The following is a 20,787-nucleotide window of genomic DNA, read 5'->3' as shown; positions in this document are numbered from 1 at the left end:
AGAGCTTCCCTGGAGCATCACAGCCTGGGAAACCACTTATCCCATGTCCCCAACCTGCCATGGAACCCACTTGGACACCCTGCAGCTTCCAAAAGTGTTTCCTGGCGCTGCCTGGGTCTGTCTGAGGGGTTTCCCTCCAAGGGGTTCGTTAAATCCCACCTTTGCCCATACACCTTGAAGGGAAAAGGAACCCCATGAGGGGGCCAAGCCAGGACAGTAATTTGTGGCTGTTCCTTCCCAGCACCTTCATTAAAATCCCAATTTTTATTGATTTATGTTTAATCTAGGGAATTAAAGTTTGCTCAGGGCTCTGTGTAGGGGGAGAGCTGGACAAGGTTTGGGGTTTTTTTGTTTAATTTTAGAGAGTTTATAGCATTCCCAAGGGACCTGAATGGTGGGAGCTGGGCTGAGGTTTGTGATCGGGCAGCTGGGGTGGGTGTTGCTGCCCTGGCTGGGATTTGGGAAGTGCTGAGCCAGCTGCTGGGATGGGGAGAGAAGAGTTTAAGAAGGATTAAACCCTGTTGGGTTGCTGGACACATGCTCAAGTCTGTCACTGCACAGGCTTTGGGTGCCTCATCCACGTTGCTCAGTTCCCAAATATCCCCAAGGTTTCTCCAAAGGGCTGGATTTCCCTTTGCTGGCCCGATCTCCAGGTCAGTGCAATGCCAGCTACGGCAGAATCCTGCAATATTCAGCAGGAATTATTCCAAGAGATGGATGAAAAAGGACCAGCTCGTGAGCAGGAAGCAGGGCCAGTGCTGGAACAGCACCCCCAGCATTCCTGGGAATGGAGGGGCGCTGGGCATGGCTGGGATTGCTGTCCTGGATTAACCCCGGTGTGTTTTGTATCCCAGGGAATCCAGAAAGGTCTCCAGCCAAAAGCTGCTGCAGCCCCTCACCAGGACTCCTGGCCCTGCCTGCCCACTATAATTAGCACAAAACCTCATTAGTGCTGGGCTCTGCTTTGGGAGAGGCCAGGGGAGCTCGCCAGGGCTGGTAATTGCTAATTACTGGAAGCCCCCCTGGTTGGCTCTCTGGGGGGGAGATTCCCCTCCCGGGTATAAAATCTTCAGGATGCAGCATCTGTGATGGGTGGGGACAAGTTTGGGGGGTTCCCTCTGTGTGGATCCTGGGGGGCAGCACTGGGGTAACCCCATAAATCCTAAATCGGTGGGGTGGGGGGTGTGCAGGAGTTGGGCAAGGAAGGAAATGGAGAAGAGGAGGAAGAAAAAGAAGGGAACTAAGAAGAAAATGAAGAGGAGGAAGAAAAAAAGACAAAGAAGGGGAGGAAGAGGAAGATCTGTGCCTTCCTCAGAGCAGAGCCTGCAGCTTCAGAGCCCCGGGGAGGTGAGTCCAAGCCAGTTCCCTGGAGAGGAGGAGCCCAGAGCTCCGTGGGGATGTGTGACCTGCAGCCTCCTCCCTGCCCAGCAGGGCCGTGCCACCAAAACTACACCCCAGGGCATTTTTGAGATGGAAGCCAGGAGCAAGGGCTGGGGTTTGGTGTGCCTTGGAGCTCTCCCAAAAGAACCACGACTGTCCTTAGGGAGCACAGGGCTTCAGGGCTGCTAATGACCCCCACAGGGGGAAGAGGGATGGAGGGAGCCGGGGTATCCCACGGTGATCCCCTGGGTGGGTGTTCCTGTGTGTGGCTGGGAAGTGTCACTCCTCTGGGGACACGTGGGTGTCAGGAAGGTTGTCCTGCACCTTTCCAGCTCAGCTCCACAGGAAGAGTTTTGATCTCATCATCCAAACGGCGTCTCCAGGGCTGGGATTGGATTTGGCAGCACATGGGCTGCGAATCCGCTCAGCAGGTTTCTAGGAAGCTTGGGAGAGGCAGATGAAGCAGAAAGGTCCTTTCCAAGAGCTCCCTTGCCTGTGGTCACCTCCAGCAGCTCCCTGGCATGTCAAGCCTCCCCATTATCCCCTCTTAACCCCTCTGCCAAAGGGTTTGCTGGAAAACCAAGGGATTTTGGAAGACCGAAATCACGGGCTGAGGTTATGGGGTGCAGCTGCTTTCTCTTGGCAGCCACAGCTTTTATCAGCAGCTGTGCCTTGTTTTAAGAAAAAAAAATAGATGGTTTGGGCTTTTTGAAGGCTTTTCCTGGAGGAGCAGCACATGGATCTGGCCTTGCCGCAGCTCCAGCCCCGTTCCTGGGGTTATGGGGAGAGCGGAGCTGCCAACGGCCCCTCCCAAGCAGGTGCTGCCTTTGGACACCCCAAATCAGCACCTCCACCCCACTCTGAGGGATCTGAGCTCAGAGCAGGAACGTTGAGGGTGTCTGAAATAATCCCTGGATTTAAGATGCCTGGGCTCAGTCTGGGAGTGCAAGGGGGGGCGAGTGCCTCGTGGAGGGGTTTTCCTTGGCACAGTGGGCTCCTCTCTCCCCACATTAGCAAGTTTAGGGAATATTGTGCATTAGGGTTTGGTCCCTGCCTCCTTCTCACCACCTTGGGTATCCCCAAAATATCGGGCTGTGCCTGGAGGGAGAGGGGACAAGGGATACACGGGGGCTGTTCCTATCCCATCAGCACCAACCGGAGTTGGCAGCTGGAGCTTCGGACTTTCCAGCTAGAAAATTATCCATCCACGGGTCACTGTGGGTGCTCTGGGCTGTCCCCCAGACCACCCTCTCCCCGAAATCCGCTGCTCCAGGTGAGACTTCCCTGAAAGCACGGATGGGCTGTGGATGGACACAAAGAGCCCCCTGTATCCGGGCGCTCCTGGTTTGGGAGACGTGATAGGGATGGGAAGGGACAGTCGTCCTGTAGTCACTTCCAAGGGCTGTTCCTGTTGGTAAAGCTCCGTTGTCATTCCAAGTCCTGCTGCTCATTCGTTGCTTTATAAATAGCCGTGGAGTTCATGGAAATCTGGGATTGTTTTCCAGGAGGAAACCTGGGCTGAGATTTGGGGGTTTTGGAGCCGTATCACCCTTTTTTTGCTTCTTTTTTTCTTTTAAAGCGATCAATGTCCCAGCCGGAATAAGAAGCACAAGGCTTCCTAAGGCATGGAGAATTCCAGCACAGCCAAAGGCTTTTGCTGGCACTGAAAGGAAAGACTGGGAACTGCAACGGGAAGGAAAACCGACGGAGAACACCCACCACAGCACACCGGCTGGTTTATTCCCGGGACGGATTCTGAAGGCATCTTCTCCCATGAGACAAACCTTGGGAGAGCAGGAGGACAGTATATCCATGTACATCCATGCTTCCAGCTTCAGGTAATCCACCCTGCCTCACCTCTGTGTCTCCCAGCTTGTGGATATCATGGATAAAAAGTGGGGCTTTGGTGTAGTGGGTTTTTGGTACCAGAGGATCCATCCCCCCAGGGAGAGTTTGGGATGAGGCTGCTCCACTTGACTGGGGAAAGTCAAGGAGAGATGCCAAGTCCTGGAGGGCTTTGCTGCTCCCACCAGTTTTCCTTTGCTCTTGGCCAACCCACACAGCTTTCCTTTATTATTTTTTTTTTAAACATTAATATTTATGAAACCCCAAACCAGCCTCCCCTGGAGGGTCTGGCCGTGCTGCTGGGAAGCTGTGGCTGTAATTGCTGGTGCTTCAAGGCTGTAGGAAAATATTGATGGAAGGGGCTGGTCCTTCCCAAGTGCAACCCCACACACATGGAAAATCCCTGTGGCTCTCCGGGCTCTCTCTTTTTCCAGCCAGACTGAAAGGTGACAACAGGACTCTTAAAGGATGTGGTGTGTGATCCACAGGGTACACGGTGAAGGAAGCCTCTCTTAGGGGCTGCTGATCCTAAATCCCAGGGGGAATAACCCTTAATCCCTGTTTTCTGGGTGTTTCACCAAAAAAGCTTGGATTCCCGAGCTCTGCTTATTGGTGCTCGTGGGTTAAATGTCTTTCCAAGCCTCCCACTCCATCCTTCCCCGGGAACCTATTGGTGCTGCATCCCAAACAGCCTCGAGGGCTGGCAAATCCCAGAATCCTGGAATGGTTTGGTTTGGAATGGACCTTAAAACCCACCCAGTTGCAACCCCCTGCCACGGGCAGGGACACCTTCCACTATCCAGGTTGCCCAGAACCCCTCAGCATCCCTGGAGCTTGGAAAGCCCCGTGGGATTTTAAAATGGAACCTTAAGGTCCTTTCAGCCCTGCAAAGTCAGGAAAGGAGGAAAGATGCTCCACTTTGCATAGGAGGAGACTTAAGGATGTATAACAAAACCCCAACTAATGGAAGCAAGGGGGCAGGACACTCTCCTGGAATCCAGGGAGCCACCCCAAAATGATGGTTTTTTTTCCTGTAACAGGCCAAGGCAAAGTGGTTTTCCTTGGCAGTGTGAGGAAGATGAAGGGAGGCTTCCTGCTGCTCGTGGGAGCCGCCTCGTGCTGCGATTTGTGAGGGGCAGGAAAACTCCCAAGGCTGTTCCTCCTCCCAAAACAGGGCGGTTCTGGGAGGGAAGAGGGCTCAGCCCAAACCCTGCCCACGTACAGCGCTGGGGGGGTGCCCAAACTTGGCCAAATATTTTGTTGAAACCTCCAGCAGGATTTTTTTCCCGGGATTTGAGATGCTTTTTAAGAAAAGCTGTTTAAAGAATCCCCCTGTTTCCTGAGATCCCACCTGGGTTTGGCTCCTCCACACACCCTTCCCCCTCTTATCCCGCTGCATCCACTGCACCACCGGACGTGCCATCCCGGGGTTTCTCTAATCCCACTTTGGGGGCCCCTCTGCCATCCCATGGATGTGATTTAATCATGGGCCATGTGACAGAGCTTTGCCTTGAGCTGCTGCAGCCAAACACCACCGTTAGTTGCCCCCCCCAGCCCGTTTTGGGGTGGGAAACAGGGAATTGCAGATCTCTGTGCAGCTTTTGGACACTGCTGCTGCATTCCCTTCTTTCCCCTGGACAGAGGATTATCCCTTCCCAGTGCACCAGGACTCCAGGTCATCACAAAGATCTTTATTTTTTTCTCTCCTCTGCCCCATTTCTGAAGGTTTTGCAGCCAAACCGATCCCTGCCTGGGGCACATGGACCTATAAAGCCTCGTAAAATGGTGGCAAATCCCACACCAGTAATTCCATCGGCTCCGGCTGATGCTGTGGGTGAACAGCTCTGAATGACCATGGGGTTTATTCACTCCTACTTGTTCCCCTTTTCCAGGTCAGGGGGTGTGTTGAGCACCCTGAGTGCCTGTAACTTCCCTGGTGGAAGGAGCACCCCTTCTTCCTTCTTTTTTGGATGTTTTCCCCTTAATTTTAACTTGTTTTAGGGTCCCACGGGATCTGTGACCTCCTCAGTTAGTGCTTCGCACCCCGCCCTGCTCTACCTCCTACAGCTTTGCTTAACCCCTCCTGATCCGTGTTCCCAGGGGATTCCCAGCTCTTTTGGGATGGATATCACTATCTCACAGCTCACACCCAAGTTTTTGGGGCAGCCTGACTCATCCTTTCTCCTTATCCCAGATCCATCCTTCTCTCCCACTCTGGAGGCCCTGGGAGAGGCTTGTCCCGATACCATCCACCCATTTTCCCTCCATCCCACACTGGATGTTGCCCCAGCTGGAATGAAAAGTTGATCCTGATGGGGAAAGGCCCCTCCAGGGAATTAATTGAGCCACGGATGAGAATTTTCCTGGTGGATTTGGCCGTCCTGGGATTTTCCCAAAGAGCAACATCAGAGGTGAGCAGAGCTTTGGCCTTTGGGGTTCAGGGCTTGGGATTGTTGGGGTTTGGCCTGGATGCACGATGGGGAATTGCTTTTAAATCCCAGGGTTTTTTATATCTTGGCAGCCAACAGGTTGTAATATTGCTTGGAAAACCCAGGTCTTCCCTGTTCACCTGTAGGCAGCGTGGGATAAGCGTGAATGGTGACTGGGGCATGGAAAATGGATGGAAATCCCAGATTTCCAGTTTTTTGCACTGATGGGGATTGCAAGTATCTCAGGAAGTTGCTTCCCTCTGCTTTGGGGTGCAGGCAGCACCCTTACCTGCAGCTCCCATTTTGGCAGCCTTGGAGATGATCTGAGGGGTGTCCAGTGGCTTTTGTGAGGTAAAAAAAGAGGGATAGAATCCCCCAAAATATAACAGTAACAACCACAAAATCCAAAGCAGCAGAACAAGGAGTTCTCAGCGCTGCCAGGGCTTCTCACGTGTGGGTTCACAGGTGCGTGGTAAAGGCTCAACCAGAGCCACCTCGAAAACTTGGCAAAAAAACAAAAAACCCTTTAAAATTATTCCCCTATAAAGAAAACCCTTTAAAACTTATTATTTTTAATTTCCTGCCCCCGTCTCCGATGAACAGCCACCTGTGGCTAACGTGCAAGCTGCAGGGGAGCGGGTGGGAGGGAGGGAGCTGGTCTTAAGTAACGCTCTTGGGTTAGGCTGGATCAAGTTGCCTCGGCTCGACGGCTCTCTCGGACGCAGCCAGGAGGGAAAACTGCCCTGGGAAACAGGAGGAAAACCTGCTGCCGGCGGGAAAGCCAGCGGGAAGAACATAGAGGAGGCTTGAGAGGCTGCAACAGCATCTCTGAACCTGCCTTCAGGTAAAGAAATGCGGGGAGGGGGGCGGTGGGGGGTGGAGGGGTGGGTGTGCTGTGCCAGGGGAGACGGCACCATTCCCAACCTGCTGTTGGGCAGCGGGATGGAGGGGCACCCTGAGGTGCAGGAACAACAAGTGCCACCCCATGACACTGTCCCCACAGGTGACCCCTTACCTGGGGGAGCACCAGGTGCCCTTTCCCTTGGGCTCACCCAGCACCTGGACCTTGCCCATGGGTGTTTTTCGCTCTGTGAAATATCCAAATACTTTTCCAGGGAAGAGAGAAGGGAGATGGAAAGAGGATGTTGTATCCCCCCCCTCTTTTCTCCAACCATCCTGTGATATTTTCCTGCACCCCTGGCTATTTAGTGCTGCTTCCAAACGGAGCAGTGACTTGATGCCAAACCCCAGGGATCAGCAGAGGCTGGAGAACAGCCCCGCTTCCCACCGGCCATGGCCCCATCTCCCTCCCGGGCTCTGGGCCACGCGTGTCCTCCTCCTCAGTGTCACTGTGTGGGTGCTGTCAGCCGTGCCAAGGGGCTGAGCTGGCTCCAGGACAGGCTTTGGGAGCTGAGCCTCCGTCACCGAGCCCAGCAGCGGGATCTGCCGCGGAGGAGGCTGTGGAAGGGACTCCTCTTACCTTCGGATCGGTGCGGAGAGAACAGAGCTGCAGCTTTCCTTCTTTTAAACCGTTTTTTTTTTTAATGGAATTAATTTTTTGTGCACGCTTTTGGAGCGGTCCCAGGGAATCTTTTGGAGCAACCCCAGAGGCTTTTCTTTCTCGTGCCGCTGCAGGAGGGCTGAGAAGCGGAGCATCACCATGCCCCTCTCCCGCCACACCGGCCAAATCCCAGAGTCCAACTGGACCTTGGGCTTCAGGGAGATGACGGAGCCCTGGAAAGGCGCCGTCGGCTGCCTCGGCGTGGCCGTCTTCTTCGCCATGACCATCGGCATCATCTCCTGGCAGGCCCTGGAGCAGTCCCCGGAGGAGTGGGTGCTGCGCGGCCGGGCCGGCGGGATGCTGTGGGAGCGCCGGCGCGGGGCCCTGGTGCTGCGGGCGCTGCCGGCGGGGCGGGCGGTGGCGGCGATCGCGGTGGGCGGCGTGCCGGCCGCCGAGCCCCCGCCGCCGCGGGACCACTGCTGGCACGACGGCGGCCAGTTCTGCTACTCCTGGGAGGAGGACGCCGAGCTCCGGCTCTCCCTGGAGCCCCCGGCAGCCCCCGGCACCGAGTGCTACGGCGTCCGCTGGACCCCCCTGCGCCCCGACGTGACGCTGAAGGTAACGGGGACCCCCCTGCCCAGCTCGGCATCGTTCGGGGCCCAACGAGCCAAAGCGGGCAGGGTCTGGCCCGGCAGAATTCCCCAGCTCCCGTGGAGCTCCCCAGCTCCCACAGCCTCCAGCGACTGGGTGGGAAAAGCCTTTTGGAAGCATCGCGGCCTGATGCTGAGCCCCCAGAACCCCGAGGGGCTGTGGCCGGTGCCGCGTTGGAAAAGCCTTTTGGCAGCATCGTGACCTGATGCTGAGCCCCCCAAAACCCAGGGGGCCCTGGTGGTGCCGTGTTGGTGACCCCGGGGTGGGAGCACTGTGTTTATATGGAGACAGAGTAAATAACTGCTGGAGACAATGCTGGCGAGAACCTCGGGAAGGTCCATTCCAACACAGACACAATGGGCAGCTCCCACGGGATGGGAATAACCCACTGAGGGGGGCTTTATTTTTGGTATCATGCCCTGTTTTTCCCTCGGTTAAACGAAAGCAGGCTCTGAAAGGGAGTGTTAGGAGGGGATGGAGGAACCCTGTCAGAGCGAGGTGTCCGGTTGTGGGGAGCCCCCAGGACAGGGAGGAAAGCAGGATGGGGCGGTGTGGGACGGGGGATTGTTCCCCTTTAGCCGTAAATCACCCGTTGGCACCATTTTGGGTGGGTGGAAGGTGTTGCCTGAGCACAACCCCTGCGTACGGGGCTGGGTCCCCTTTGCTGGCGTTGGTGGGGGGTGTACGAGAGGATGAGCAAGACAGAAGAGGCTTTTCCCCACTTTTTTTAAAAAAACAAACCATTGGAAAATATGATCCAGGGGAATCTGAGTTTAGAACAGGCTGTTTTTCCCTCTTTTCCAGCTGGTGTAACGAGTTCAGCTGACACCTGGTACATCTATTCCGAGCCTCCAGGGTTTCCACTTTAATAATTTACATCTCCTCTCCCCACCTCTTGGAGAGACTTAACCTCTCTGTGCCCCGAGCTCAGGGCTCCAGGAGGCTCCCAAGCCTTGGGATTGGGAATAAACACGGGGTGGGCTGAGTTGGGGTTCTTCAGGTCTCCTCTGCCTGCCCCAGCCTCCCTCCACGGCCCCAAATCCTCGGGATTTCGGGGAAACCCGTCCCGCCTGGGAAGTCACGCGGACTCTTAAGTCCTGCTGATCCCTTGACTTGGCAGAAAGGAGAAAGTTTTAGAGGCTTTGAAGTGAAAATTGATGGTTTCTGGCAGGAGGCGGATCAAGAATGGGGATGTCCCCGGGCACAGGGTCCTGTAAGCCCTATGAGAAGTGTCCCAAATCCCCCAAACTGAGTCTCGTTGAGGGAGATTCTTGTTATGAGCCCTTGGGAAGCTGTGCCTTGGGAGAGAGCACGTGTCCCTCCAGGGATGCCGTGGTGCCATCGAGGTGAGGACTAAAACCTCCCTCAGGTGGGGGCAGCTGCAGCTGTAAATTCATGCCAGAAACTCTGGGAAAAGCGGATAGAAAGGTTAATGTCTTTAAAAGTAAAACAAACCTGGAAGTAAAGCAAACAAAGACAAAGCACCAAAGAAAGAAAAAACAACCAAACAAAAACCCCAAACAAACCAAGAAACCCCAAACAGATTTCCCAGCTGGGCTCCTGAAGGTGAATTTAAAGCTCACCCCATTCCACAGGCAGGGACACTTTCCACTAGCACAGTTTGCTCCCGGGCTCACCCAACCTGACCTTTCTTCCTCACCCTGAGCGTTCCCTGCTCTTTAACGATGCTCTCCTGGTTGCAGGATTGCTTTTCCATGGCCAATGTCTCCTGGTACGGTGGGCCAAGCATCCGTGCCCAGCGCTGGCCCCTCAACGGCGCCGAGAGCCCCGCGCAGCCCTTCGTCAGCGGAGACCTCGGCACCAACCCCGACGGCTTCGGGCCTGTCCTGGACAGGTACTTCTTGGGCTCGACAGGTAATCACAGCCTTCCCTGTCCCCTGTCCTCAGTGGCTTCAATCCCTGTGCTTCCCCATCCCCCTCCTCACCTCTAAAGCAGCTGGTTTAAGAGCTGCGTAGATGCCTCCGAGAATTAAATATCCTACAAACGTAATGACAACCGGCAGCAGGACGTGGCACTGCCTGGATCCCACACCGCCTCATCCCTGTGGGAAAGGCTGTGATATTGAACCTGAGTGCCTGAGGGTGGCACGGTCCAAGTCACCCCCGGGGACATCCTGTACTCTTCACGTGTCTGGGATTTTTTTTTCTTAAGTCTGTGCCCATTGCTGCTTCCTCTATCTCCGCTTGAGCGGCTTCACAGCTCCCTGATGCTGCTGTGGGATGCTGAATTCAGGCAGGAGTTCAGCTGCTGTTGTCGTTTTTGGGTGGACATTGGGATTATTCTGCAGAGCACTGAACTTTGGGTATTCCCCCAAATTTATCCAGTGACCCGCAGCTGCCCTGAACTGCTGCAGCCACTGCATGCTGAGCAAAAAAAGGCAGGAATGGGAGAAATCTAGCCCTTGAAAGGCATTTTGGAGGCTACAAGGGAATAGCAGGAACAGAACGGGGACGGTCGGCATGGCTGGATCTGCGGTGGGATCAGCCGGGGAGGTCTTGGCAGCACACAAGTGCCAGGACTGGGAGGAGCCGGGCGCTCGTCGAGACATCGAATTCCCCCTTTCCTCCCCCCAGGAGTGACGGTGACGGTGGCGCCAGACGTGCCCCTGCTCCTGTCGCTGGAGAGCCACCGGCACTTCTGCCTGGAGACGCCGGCGGGCCGGGCGGAGCCCCTGCGGTACCTGCTCTGCATCGGCACCGACGTGGCGGCCGCGCACCGGCACGGGGGCAACCCCCCGGCGGGGCCGGTACGGGCACGGCCGGACACGGCGCTCCTGGGGTGGGTGTTCCCTCCTCCCGGGGATGGGCATCCTCCCAGGAGCCCCCAGGTCGCTGCCCGGAGCATCTCGTTCCGGCCCAAAACCGCGACACCACCACACCCCCCCCCGGCTTTTCCCACCCCGCAGGTCTCCGATGTGGCGGTACCACGGCCCGGAGGGTTCCGCCGCCAAAATCAAGCGGGGTTTGAGGTCGCTGGTGAGGAGGTTGAAGCGGCACGGCCTTCAGGAGGGGGTCGTGGCCCTGGGGGAGCGCGGCACCGCCATCCTGGCCGCAGCGGTACGAGTGTCCCCCCGCGCCCCGCGCCCACCGAGAGCTCGGCATCGCCGCTCCGACCGACCGCCCCTCCCTGCCTCTCCCTCCCGCAGGAGCACGTGCCCTCGGAGCGCAGGAAGAGGCAGGACCTGGCCCTGGTGGAGCCTCTGCGGCTCTCCATCACTCTGTCCCCCTACGCCAGCATCACCTCCCCGCTCTTCCTGCAATCCCTGCACCGCGGCGAGGCCGCGGGATACTGGCTGAGCCGCCAGCCCCGACCTGGGGGCAGCACGGTACAGGATACAGGACCCCCCTCAACCCTAAACCCAAAACTAGCACTGGATAAACCCCCTCGGGTTTATTTCTTACGGGGGGAACAGCCCAGTGCCCCTGTGCTGGGGCACAGCAGTGCTGTGGGGAGCAGCTTCTCTCCTTGGCTCCTACGGAAGCAGCTTGGAAATTCCCACACTTCCAAAAGATTTTAAAAAGTTGCCCTTGTTCAGAAAATCCCTCAGCTCCGTTTTTTTTTTGTTGTTGTTTTTGTGGTCAGTTTAATGATGAGCCACGTTGCCACCCACTGGGGGGTTTTTGGGGGGGAATTGAGGGAGGGTTGACACCAGGCATTCCCCAGCCTCACACCCTGGAATAAGCAGGATATTTTATGGATCTAACAGCCACTTCTGTCCTCATCCTCAGATCCCACTGCTGACCACCTGGAAGGGGCAGCTCTGTGCCCGCCTGAACGTCACCAGCGAGGCGGCGCTGGCCTGGTACCTGGCACGTGCCCGGCGCCTGCGGCAGGCGCTGGGGGCCACATACGTGGCCTTTGAGGGAGTCGAGGGTAATTCCTTCCTGGAGCAGGATGTCCTGCCTCCCGCCGAGCTGGCAGGCGATGGATACACCAGGGTGTTGGCGGCAGCACTGGCGACGCTGGGCAACGGCACCGTCGTCAGCGCCGGGGCCGGGTGGGTACCGGGGACACGCTTTGCTGGAGCCAAGGGGTGTGTGAGTTCCTGGGGGATGGTTGAGGGGATGTCCTTGGGATGCCAGGAGTGCTCAGCACCCAGGGAAGCGGCACGGAGGTGGTCTAGGGCAGCATGTTGGAGTCGATGATCCACGTGGGATCTGAGGTTGGTGAGGCCCTGGCACAGGTTGCCCAGAGAAGCTGTGGCTGCCCCATCCCTGGAAGTGTCCAAGGCCAGGTTGGACGGGGCTTGGAGCAACCTGGGCTGGTGGAAGGTGTCCCTGCCCATGGCCAGGGGTGAGACTGGATGGGCTTTAATGTCCCTTCTAACCCAGACCATTCCAGGATTCTCTATCTGACCCCAGTGACTGCCAAGCCAGCCAGGCATTGTGGAATTTTGGCTCCTGTGAGCCCTCTAAGCACCTCTAAGGGTTTGTTTTGTCTCCCCAGCTCCAGTCACCTCCCTCTGTTCGTCCAGATGAGCCCCCTGCGCTCCGACTGGAGCCACGCGGGGCTGAAGGGGCTGATCCCCTCCGTGCTGCACTACAGCCTCTTGGGCTACAACTTCTTCATCCCTGACACTGTAGGTAAGGATTTGTTTGGGTTTTTTTCGTTATTTCTGCCTTTTCCTCAGTGATTTTTGCAGAGTTTTTCGAGGCAGGAGGTGCATTTGCACCTTAGGTGTGCTATGGGAAGGCTTGGAGCACTTTGCTCCCCGATTTTCCGTTCTGCTGGTTTGGTTGGGATGAACGTTACCAGGGAATCAGCTGAGGAATTAAAAACAAAAGAACATGCTGTAAATATTACCAGGCAGCCCCATCGGCAGCCGGGTCTCTGGGGATGCCCTTTGCAGAGCTCCACCACAACCCACCCCCACAGGGCTTGGCTTGGGCTAAATCCCACCCGGTACAGCCAGGAGGGAGCCCTTAGCCAGGATCCACATCCCCAGGCTCCTGGCTGGGGAATGGATGTTCCTAAAGCTCAAGCAGCTCTGCTCCAAGTTTGCCTTTCTGCCCCAAAGCACAATGGCTGGAGAAATCCTTAAATAAACACGTTACAAAAGGCAAGAAACAACCTCTAATCAGGACCAAGCGGATTGTTGCCCCTTTTCTTGGAGCGGACGGGGTTTCAGACCTGGAGAATGGAGCTGAATAACCGCCCTGAAATAGGGGTTGGAAGCAATTTTTCAATTTGGCCTCTATTTTTAGCCTGTTTTCCTTAGAAAATGTGGCTCAGGCAATCCCAGCACGGCAGTTCCCACCCCAATGGACACTGAACCCATCAGTTTATTCCAGGGAAGCAGGACGGGAGCGCAGGTCCCCCTGCATGGAGGGGGTTGGGGTGTTTGCTTTTGGGGCACGTGGCACCTTGGGTTGTGTCCCCAGCATTCTGAGAGCTGCAAAATCTGGGAAAAGCCTCTGGGGGAAATGGGCATTTGTGGGTGGCTGGGAGAGCCCTCGGCTCGTGCCGTTTCTAGGGAAGCTGTGGCAGGTTTTCGGAGCGACGGCTCCCAGGGATGCCCCGGCTCCCGGGGGGGCTTTAGGCACTGGAAGGGGCTCTAAGTGTTCCCAGGAGCCGCCTTTTCCCGTGGGAGGCCCCTGAGCAGCCCCACTGAGCCCTGTGTTGCCGCAGGAGGGAGCCTGGCCGGTGACTCCGCGGGGGACCCGGAGCTGTTTGTGCGGTGGCTGCAGATCGTGACCTTCCTGCCCGTGATGGCCTTCGGGTCCCCACCCTGGCTCTGCTGTGACTCCTGGGTGTGTATCCCTCACCCTCACCAGGACAACACCGGCTCTCTCATGAGGAAGATCCGAGGGATTTAAATGGAAAGGATTTATGTCCATTATCAGTGGATTTAAATGCACGTAAATCGGGTGCATTCATAGCCGTTATCAGTGGATTTAAATCCACTTAAATCCGTTTAAGTTAACAGATTTATATCCAGTTGTCGATGGATGTAAATCCATTTCAATCAAAGGGGTTTATGTACAATATCAATGGATTTAAATCCATTTGAATCCAATGGATTCATATCCATTATCAATGGATTTTATCAATTTAAATGCAGCAGATTCATATGGGTTATCAGTAGATTTAAAACCAATGGGTTTATACCAATTATCAATAGATTTAAATCCATTTAAATCCAGAGGATTTATATCAGTTATCAAGGGATCTAAATCCATGTAAATACAATGGATTTAGATCCATTGTCAGTGTATTTAAATCCATGTAAATCCACTGGATTTGTATCCACTGTCCATGGATTTAAATCCAGTTAAATCCAGTTAATTAATATCCATTATAATGGATTTAAATCCATTCAAATCCCATGGATTTATATTCATTATCAATAGATTTAAATCCATTAAAATCCAACCAATATCCATTATAAAAAGATTTAAATACATTTAAATACAATGGGTTTATATCCATTGATAATGGATTTAATTCAAATGGATTCACATCCACTATCAGTGGATTTAAACCATTTAAATCCAATGGATTCATATGCATTATCAATTGAGTTAAACCTGTTATCAGTGGATTTATATCCACATAAATTAATATCCAATATCAACCCTGTTTGTACCTTGCTGGCTGCCATAACTTGATCAGGACATTGGAACTCAGTCACCTCTCTTCCCAAGGGAATATATATATATATATATATATATATATATATATATATATATATATAAAATTTTTATTTATTTATTTTCATTTTTCCCTGCCTGCTTTGCTGTTTCCTGGGTGTCAGGCTCCTCACGGATCTCCCTCTGACCCTGCAGGTCCTGAACCTGACCCGCCAATGCATCCAGAGGCACCGGGACTTTGTGCTGCCGCTCCTCCTCAAATACAGCGAGGAGTGGCAGAGTTTGGGACACCCCATCTTCCGTCCAGCCTGGTGGCTCAGCCCCACGGATCCGACCGCCTTCACCATAGAGGATGAATTTCTCATTGGAGATGAGGTGGGAATTCTGCACCATCCTGTGAGCCCAGCTCTGCCGAAACACAAACCGGAGCTTTGTAGTCAGGCAGATTTAAATGCAAGCCAAAGCAGCTGGTTGATGTGGGTTTGGGGTTTTTCCTTTTCGGAAAAGCTTGGCTTTCTTCACAGAACTCTTATTCAGGGCCCTGGAAACCTCTTTCAGCTTTGGGAGCGAAATGATTTAGCAGGAATCAATAGTCTCAGAATGCTGGATACGGCTTTTCCCGTAAAACAAGGGAAAATAGTTTTAAGGCCAGGTTGGATGGGACTGGAACAACCTGGGATAGTGGAAGGTGTCCCTGCCCATGGCAGGGGGTGGAATGAGATGGGCTTTAAGGTTCCTTCCAACCCAAACCATTCCAGGATTCCCTGGTGACCATCTCATCCCCACACGTACATCCTGCCCAATCCACCACCTGCTAAAGTTCTTTTTTCTTTCTTTTTTTTTTTTTTTCACTGCAGGTCCTGGTTGCTCCGATAACAGAAAAAGGACAAACATGGAGGGATGTCTTCCTGCCTGGAGAAGGGCACCTCTGGCTGGACACCAGCTCTGCCCGTGTGTTTGATGGAGGCACCATCCTCAGGAATTACTCTGCCAGCCTGGCCGAGGTGCCCGTGTTCGTAAAGACCTCCTGAATCCAGCCTGGGCAGCTCCTGGACGGTGACCTCGGAGAGCAGCGCTGGCCACAGGCTCTTCCCTGACACTTCCAGACTGTTTGCACTTTTCCAAGAGCCTTTATTTTGGTTTTTTTTGTTTTTTTTTTTTTTATTTCAGGAGAAATTGTTTGAGTTTTCTTACTCGCTGTTATCCAGAAATAGCAGCAATATGGCTCTGCCACCACCATCCACCCACAATGAATGCTCACCTGTATCTTTCCAGGGTTTTCCCATTGACATATTTGTGTGAGTGTTTGTTTAGGTGGACACATCCAGCGTTTCCAGATCCCTGGCAAGGTGCTCAGAGGGGCTGCCTTGGCCAGGGAGTGGATTTTCGGGGGAGATAAACAAACATCAGCTTATACCCGATGGGAAGTTTTGTACTGAGTGGAAAAAAAAGTAAATCCAGGGAAAACTAAACAGGACAGCTCTGTTCAGCTTACACCAAATGGGAAGTTTGGGATTTAATGAGAAAAGTAAATCCAGGGAAAAATTACCAGGATAGTTCTGCTCCTGTGTGTGGCCCCCTCCTGTGCCCAGCGCTCCTCGCTTCTCCCACCGGACACTGGGTGTGTTTGCCAGGAGTCTCTGGTAGCAAGAGCCCCCCTTTGAGGATAATCTGGGAATATGGGTGAACTCCGGATCTATTTGAAGCAGGTTTATGTGGAAGAAAAATAAATTCACTCAAGGAAAGGAGTGGCTCTACCAGAGCATGATGTGGGCATCCAGGATCCTTGCCCACAAGCTCCAGAGCTCAGCACTGAGCCCTGTGAGCCCCAGCTCCTGTTTTTCACCATTTGTTGAATCTTATGGCTTCTGTTCCCAATTATTTCTAGCAGTGCAAGAGGGATCCAGTGTGCTCAGCTTCCTTCCATCCAGCACAGGATGTATCCATTGGCAAAATCCATGTCCCACGTGCTGAACGTGCATTTAGGGAGATTATCAACTACACTGATATCCCAAGTGAGGGATAAATGGGACAGTGCAGGTTATTGGGGTGATTCCAAAGGCTGGGACTTAGGGACAGGGACTGGGTGACAGCTGGGAGGGAAGTGAAGGGCAAGTTTTGGCCTTGGGGCAGGGCTCAGGCACCTCCAGCACTGAATGGTATCAGCTACACCTTTTTTTGTGGAAAATGTTCCTGTACCAAGGCGTGGCTCTGCTGAAAAAATGCTAAGGGCTTTCAGCTTTTCCCAGTAAAGTTTCCCCAGATAAAATTGGAGGGAAAAAAAAAAAAAAAATTCCAAATAAATCAAATTCAGCTGTGGAATTCTGGGGCATGGAGAGGGGAAGAGCCTGTGGGGATGTGGGGAGAACAACTGCTCCTTCCTTGATCCACAGAGGCACATGATGGGGCTGGAGGGAGCACAGAGAGGGAAAGGATAGGGCTCATGAGGGCAACCCAAGGCACCCCCACGGCCTGGGGTGCTCCAAAATACCTGTGGAGGCTCCTGAGACAGCAAAAAGCACAAAGGGAAATAAAGGAAGCGCTGGCTAAAGTGACATTTGTTTATTCGGAGGGAGTCAAACCCCGGAACGGGATGCCCAGAGAGGATCTGGTGGCTCCATGCTGGGAGATCACAGAAGGCTGGCTGGACACTCTGGGCTGTCCTGTGCCAGGACTGAGTGTGGCCTTTCCCCTCTTGGAAGGGTGGGCTATTGGGTCCTGTGCCCTGCATGGCTCTGGGTCCTGCACCGGTACCGGTTCCTCCCTTAGGAGTCTGGGATGTGCTGTTGGTGCCTTGGAGCTCGTTGCTCACCAGCATTCCTGCTCCTCCAGTGCCTCTGCCTCGAGGAGTCACTGTGGGGCTCCGTTCCTGAGGACGATGTCTGGGTGTCCCGGCGTTGCCTGCGGGACCTGCTCCATTGCCCGTGCCAGCTGTGGGAACGCTCCCTGTTCCTCCTCCGCCACCTCTGTCTGCTGCGGCGGCGCCGTGCCCGTCCCTGCTGATCTTGGCTCCGTGGCATGTGGGACCCGCGCCGGGATTGCCTCCCCCGTGAGGAGTCTGAGGTGTCCCGTTCGGACCCTGGAGCTCGTCCCTCGCCAGGCACATTGTCCCGATCCCCTCTCCACTGACGCCTCCTCCTTCTCCGCCGCCGCCTCCTCCTTCTCAAGAAGCTGCTGCCTTGGGCGTGCCGAGACCACTGGTGGCCGTCACGGTGCCACCTCAAGGACCTCCTTCGCCCCTGCTCCGGGAGCTCATCGTGGCTGCTGCCACTGTGTCCTGAGCGGCTCCACATGCCTTGCTCCGAGCGGCCGAGCTGCCTCTGCTTGCTGTCGTACACCTGGTCCTGCACCTCGTGGTACAGGGCCACGTGCTGGGGGTACGTGTGGCGGATGGGCCGCTGGCACTGGGGGCACGCGGCGTCGCTGAGGCTCCAATCCCACAGGCAGAAGCGGCAGAAGCAGTGCCAGCACAAGCTGGAGCACTTGGTGTCGATGTCCCAGCACGCCGGGCAGGCGGGGTTCTCCTCGCTGCCATCCCGTGGCTCCTGGCTGGTGCTGGCAGCAGAGGTGCCCGGCTCTGGAGAGTCCTCCTTCGATGACATCTCACCCTGCAAGAGACACAAAGGTTCTCTGCGGACACGCGTCCCTCAAAAAAATCCCACAGCGCCTCGTCCCTTCGGGGCCGTCCCACACCTCAGCAGCGGTGTTGTCACGTGGGGCCTGCTGCCCACCAGTCTCCCCACGGGATTGACTGAAGATCTGTGCCCCCATCCCGATTTCATGGAATGCTGGGACACGGCCCTTTCTGACGTGGCGGCGTCACGGGTGAGGTCGGCCCCGTCACACGCCCATGTCACAAAGGGACAGCCCCGAAGGGCCAGGGTGCTGTGGCTGGGTTTGGGGACACGTGTCAGCAGATATACTTTGTGTCTTCGAGGGTGAGATGGTGTCCCAGGAGGGGACTCCAGAATGGACCCCCAGAGGGAGGTCCCCAAGGTGGCACCACGATGGCCACAGGTGCCCTCTGCACACCCAGGGCTGCGACTCATCAGGAACTGTAGTCACTGGACAAGGGGGAATGGCTTCCCACTGCCAGAGGGTGGGGTTAGATGGGATACTGGGAAGGAATTCTGTCCTGTGAGGGTGCTGAAGCACTGGAGTGCATTTCCCAGAGAAGCTGCAGCTGCCCCATCCCTGGAAGTGTCCAAGGCCAGGTTGGACGGGGCTTGAGCAAACTGAGATAGTGGAAGGTGTCCCTGCCCATGGGACTGAACAGGCTTTAAGGTTCCTTTGAACACAAACCATTCTATGAGTCTATGACAAGCAAGGCTCCTGCTCTCCTTGGGTGAAGCTCCATGGAGACGGACCCAGAATTCTTGGGTTTCATTGCGCTGCTAGGTTAGAAAACATCTCCCAAACATACACTTTGCTGGATTCACATTTACCCAGTTTTCTTCATGATCTCAGGTCTGTTAATATTGCTGATTAAAATAAATGGTCTGAAGGCTCTTAGTCCTTCAGCCAGCAAGGACACAAATCCTTCTACAATAATCGAATAAAAACTGAAAAAACTCCATCTCCTATGTAATGGAATAATTGGATAGACTAGTGCTTCCTACTCAGAACTGCGTGGAAAAAAAGGAAGGCATCTTAGGTCAATAAGAAGACAAGAGGAATTTCCCAAGGAGCCGTGCCTTGGGCTGAGATGGATGCTTTTTGGGAACAACAAAAACAAGGATGCTTTTGGGAACGGGCTGTAGTTGGGCTCGCAGCACCCCGCACTGGCACAGGCTGCCCGGAGAAGAGATGGAGTCACCACCCCTGGAGGGATCTACCACATGGATGTGTCTGTGCACTTGGGGACGCGGTCAGCGGTGGGGGGGACATTGGGACTCCATGTCCCGAACCGGCTTTCCTCGATGAACTTGCTGTCACGGGCGCGCCGGCTCTCGCGCACAGCCCGACGGGAGTTGTAGTTTTCCTCCCGCCTTTCCCCGCTCACAGGCGCCGCAAAGGGAACTACAACACCCGGCGCACCACGCGGCGCGCGGCGCACGTCAGACGCGCTCTTCCGCGGGAGCGCGCGATGCATCACGGTCATTGTAGTCCACCTGCGGGGGCGGCGCGCGGCGCGGCAGCGCTTGGGGACTACGTTTCCCAGCGAGCGGCGCGGCCCGGCCGCGGCACCGGGAAAGGGAACGAACGGCACCGGGAGCGGGACCGGCACCGGGGAGCGCGGAGATGGCGGTCGATAAGGACCTGCTGGAGCTGGACCTCTACGGGCTGCTGGGAGTCGGCGAGAAGGCGTCGGAGAAGGAGGTCGTGGGCGCGGGACGGCTCGGGACGGGCCCCTTCCCTCCCTGTCCCGGCGTCCTCGGGAACGGGATGTTCCCGGTGCCGCGCTCTGCCCGGGGCGGAGCTGAGCAGCTGCTCCGAGCGCTCTTGGTGCGCTCCCGCTGCCCGGGGCGCTGCTGCGGGGCCGGGGCTGTGAAATCGTGCGGAAAGGCCGGTGTTGCCGGTGTTGGCGTTTATTTTATCCCGGGTTTACCGATATTGGCGTTATTGCCCTCAATTTGCCCTTGTGCCTTCCCGGTCCCGCCTTTGGAGGAGGGAATGGCTGGGAGGGAGAGCTGCAGAGTTGGTCTGCGACCGCCGTTCCCCTCGCTTTGTTATTTACGTGCCTCCAGAAGGAAAGTCGCGGTGTTTATCCGAAAATCCAGCTGTTAGAGGTCAGTCCAGGTGCTGTCGGCTTGCCCGTAAGGCTTCTGGTTCATTTTTGGGGGTTCACGACCCGCTCCCTGGAAATTCCCCTTGAGTGAAGCACCCAACGGGAACAACCCGGTTGTAACACGCGGGGTTGGATGAGCTGAAAAGGCTTCGGGTGAGCCGGTCACTGCAGGGGAGGATGAGAGAATTCCCAGCTGGGTGGCCTTGGCGCAGCTTTACAGAGCGGCAAATGGAATTTGGGGCGCCAGTCCTTGATCCGAAATACTTGAAATGATCCCAGGACTTTTTTGTAGCACGAAATAAGGGGCGAGGAAAGCCCTTTCCAGCCGCTGATCGGAGCAGCCCGGCGGGAGCTGGGCAGCTGATGGATGTCTGGGAGTGAGTTGTCTCTCCCTCACCTGGAATCTTATGCAGGAGGTTGGGTCACCTGCAGCGCTTTCCTTGTGCATTCCCATCCCTAGAGCTTTGTCCACCAGGTGGGGCCGAGACACAGCTTTCTCCGCTCGTTTTAGCAGGAAATTGCTTGGCCCTGGGACAGAACGGCTTCCCCTTTTTTTTTTTTCCTACCCCCTTTTTTTTTCCTTCCCCCTTTTTTTTCCCTCCCCCCTTTTTTTTCCTTCCCCCTTTTTTTTTCCTTCCCCC

At 55.2% G+C, this 20,787-nt stretch overlaps 3 protein-coding genes across 4 annotated transcripts in view; 2 read left to right on the top strand and 1 right to left on the bottom strand.

Annotated features, from left to right (window-relative positions):
• The first annotated feature begins 5,555 nt into the window (after positions 1–5,555).
• On the top strand, positions 5,556–16,661 carry LOC108509016 (SITS-binding protein-like). The gene is made up of 12 exons (XM_017838235.1): positions 5,556–5,636; positions 6,337–6,498; positions 7,290–7,773; positions 9,510–9,681; positions 10,402–10,606; positions 10,734–10,884; positions 10,974–11,153; positions 11,557–11,825; positions 12,275–12,411; positions 13,457–13,578; positions 14,614–14,793; positions 15,276–16,661. The coding sequence occupies exons 3-12, from the start codon at positions 7,315–7,317 to the stop codon at positions 15,447–15,449; spliced, it is 2,049 nt and encodes a 682-aa protein (XP_017693724.1). The 5' UTR covers positions 5,556–5,636; positions 6,337–6,498; positions 7,290–7,314; the 3' UTR covers positions 15,450–16,661.
• A 304-nt stretch (positions 16,662–16,965) lies between these two features.
• LOC108509012 (pre-mRNA-splicing factor 38B-like) lies at positions 16,966–18,898 on the bottom strand. Of its 2 annotated transcripts, none has more exons than XM_017838229.1 (2): positions 18,112–18,898; positions 16,966–18,048 (listed from the first exon to the last, which is right to left on the bottom strand). In XM_017838229.1, exons 1-2 carry the CDS (start codon positions 18,465–18,467, stop codon positions 17,184–17,186), a joined length of 1,221 nt encoding a protein of 406 aa, XP_017693718.1. In that variant the 5' UTR covers positions 18,468–18,898; the 3' UTR covers positions 16,966–17,183. The 2 variants fall into 2 exon arrangements, with proteins under 2 accessions (XP_017693718.1, XP_017693720.1); XM_017838231.1 differs by having other exon boundaries at positions 16,966–18,026; positions 18,112–18,891.
• A 684-nt stretch (positions 18,899–19,582) lies between these two features.
• The window catches only part of DNAJC17 (DnaJ heat shock protein family (Hsp40) member C17), a 16,748-nt gene continuing 15,543 nt past the window's right edge, over positions 19,583–20,787 (top strand). Inside the window, exon 1 of the mRNA XM_017838252.1 lies at positions 19,583–19,737. Coding sequence (XP_017693741.1) covers positions 19,660–19,737 — 78 coding nt within the window. The 5' untranslated portion in view covers positions 19,583–19,659. The remainder of the gene's footprint in view (positions 19,738–20,787) is intronic.

This window comes from Lepidothrix coronata, unplaced genomic scaffold, assembly GCF_001604755.1.
Source record: "Lepidothrix coronata isolate B3197 unplaced genomic scaffold, Lepidothrix_coronata-1.0 Scaffold329, whole genome shotgun sequence".
Lineage (NCBI taxonomy): Eukaryota > Metazoa > Chordata > Aves > Passeriformes > Pipridae > Lepidothrix > Lepidothrix coronata.
Note: the sequence above shows the minus strand (reverse complement) of the source record. Positions and strands in the feature narration are given on the sequence as shown.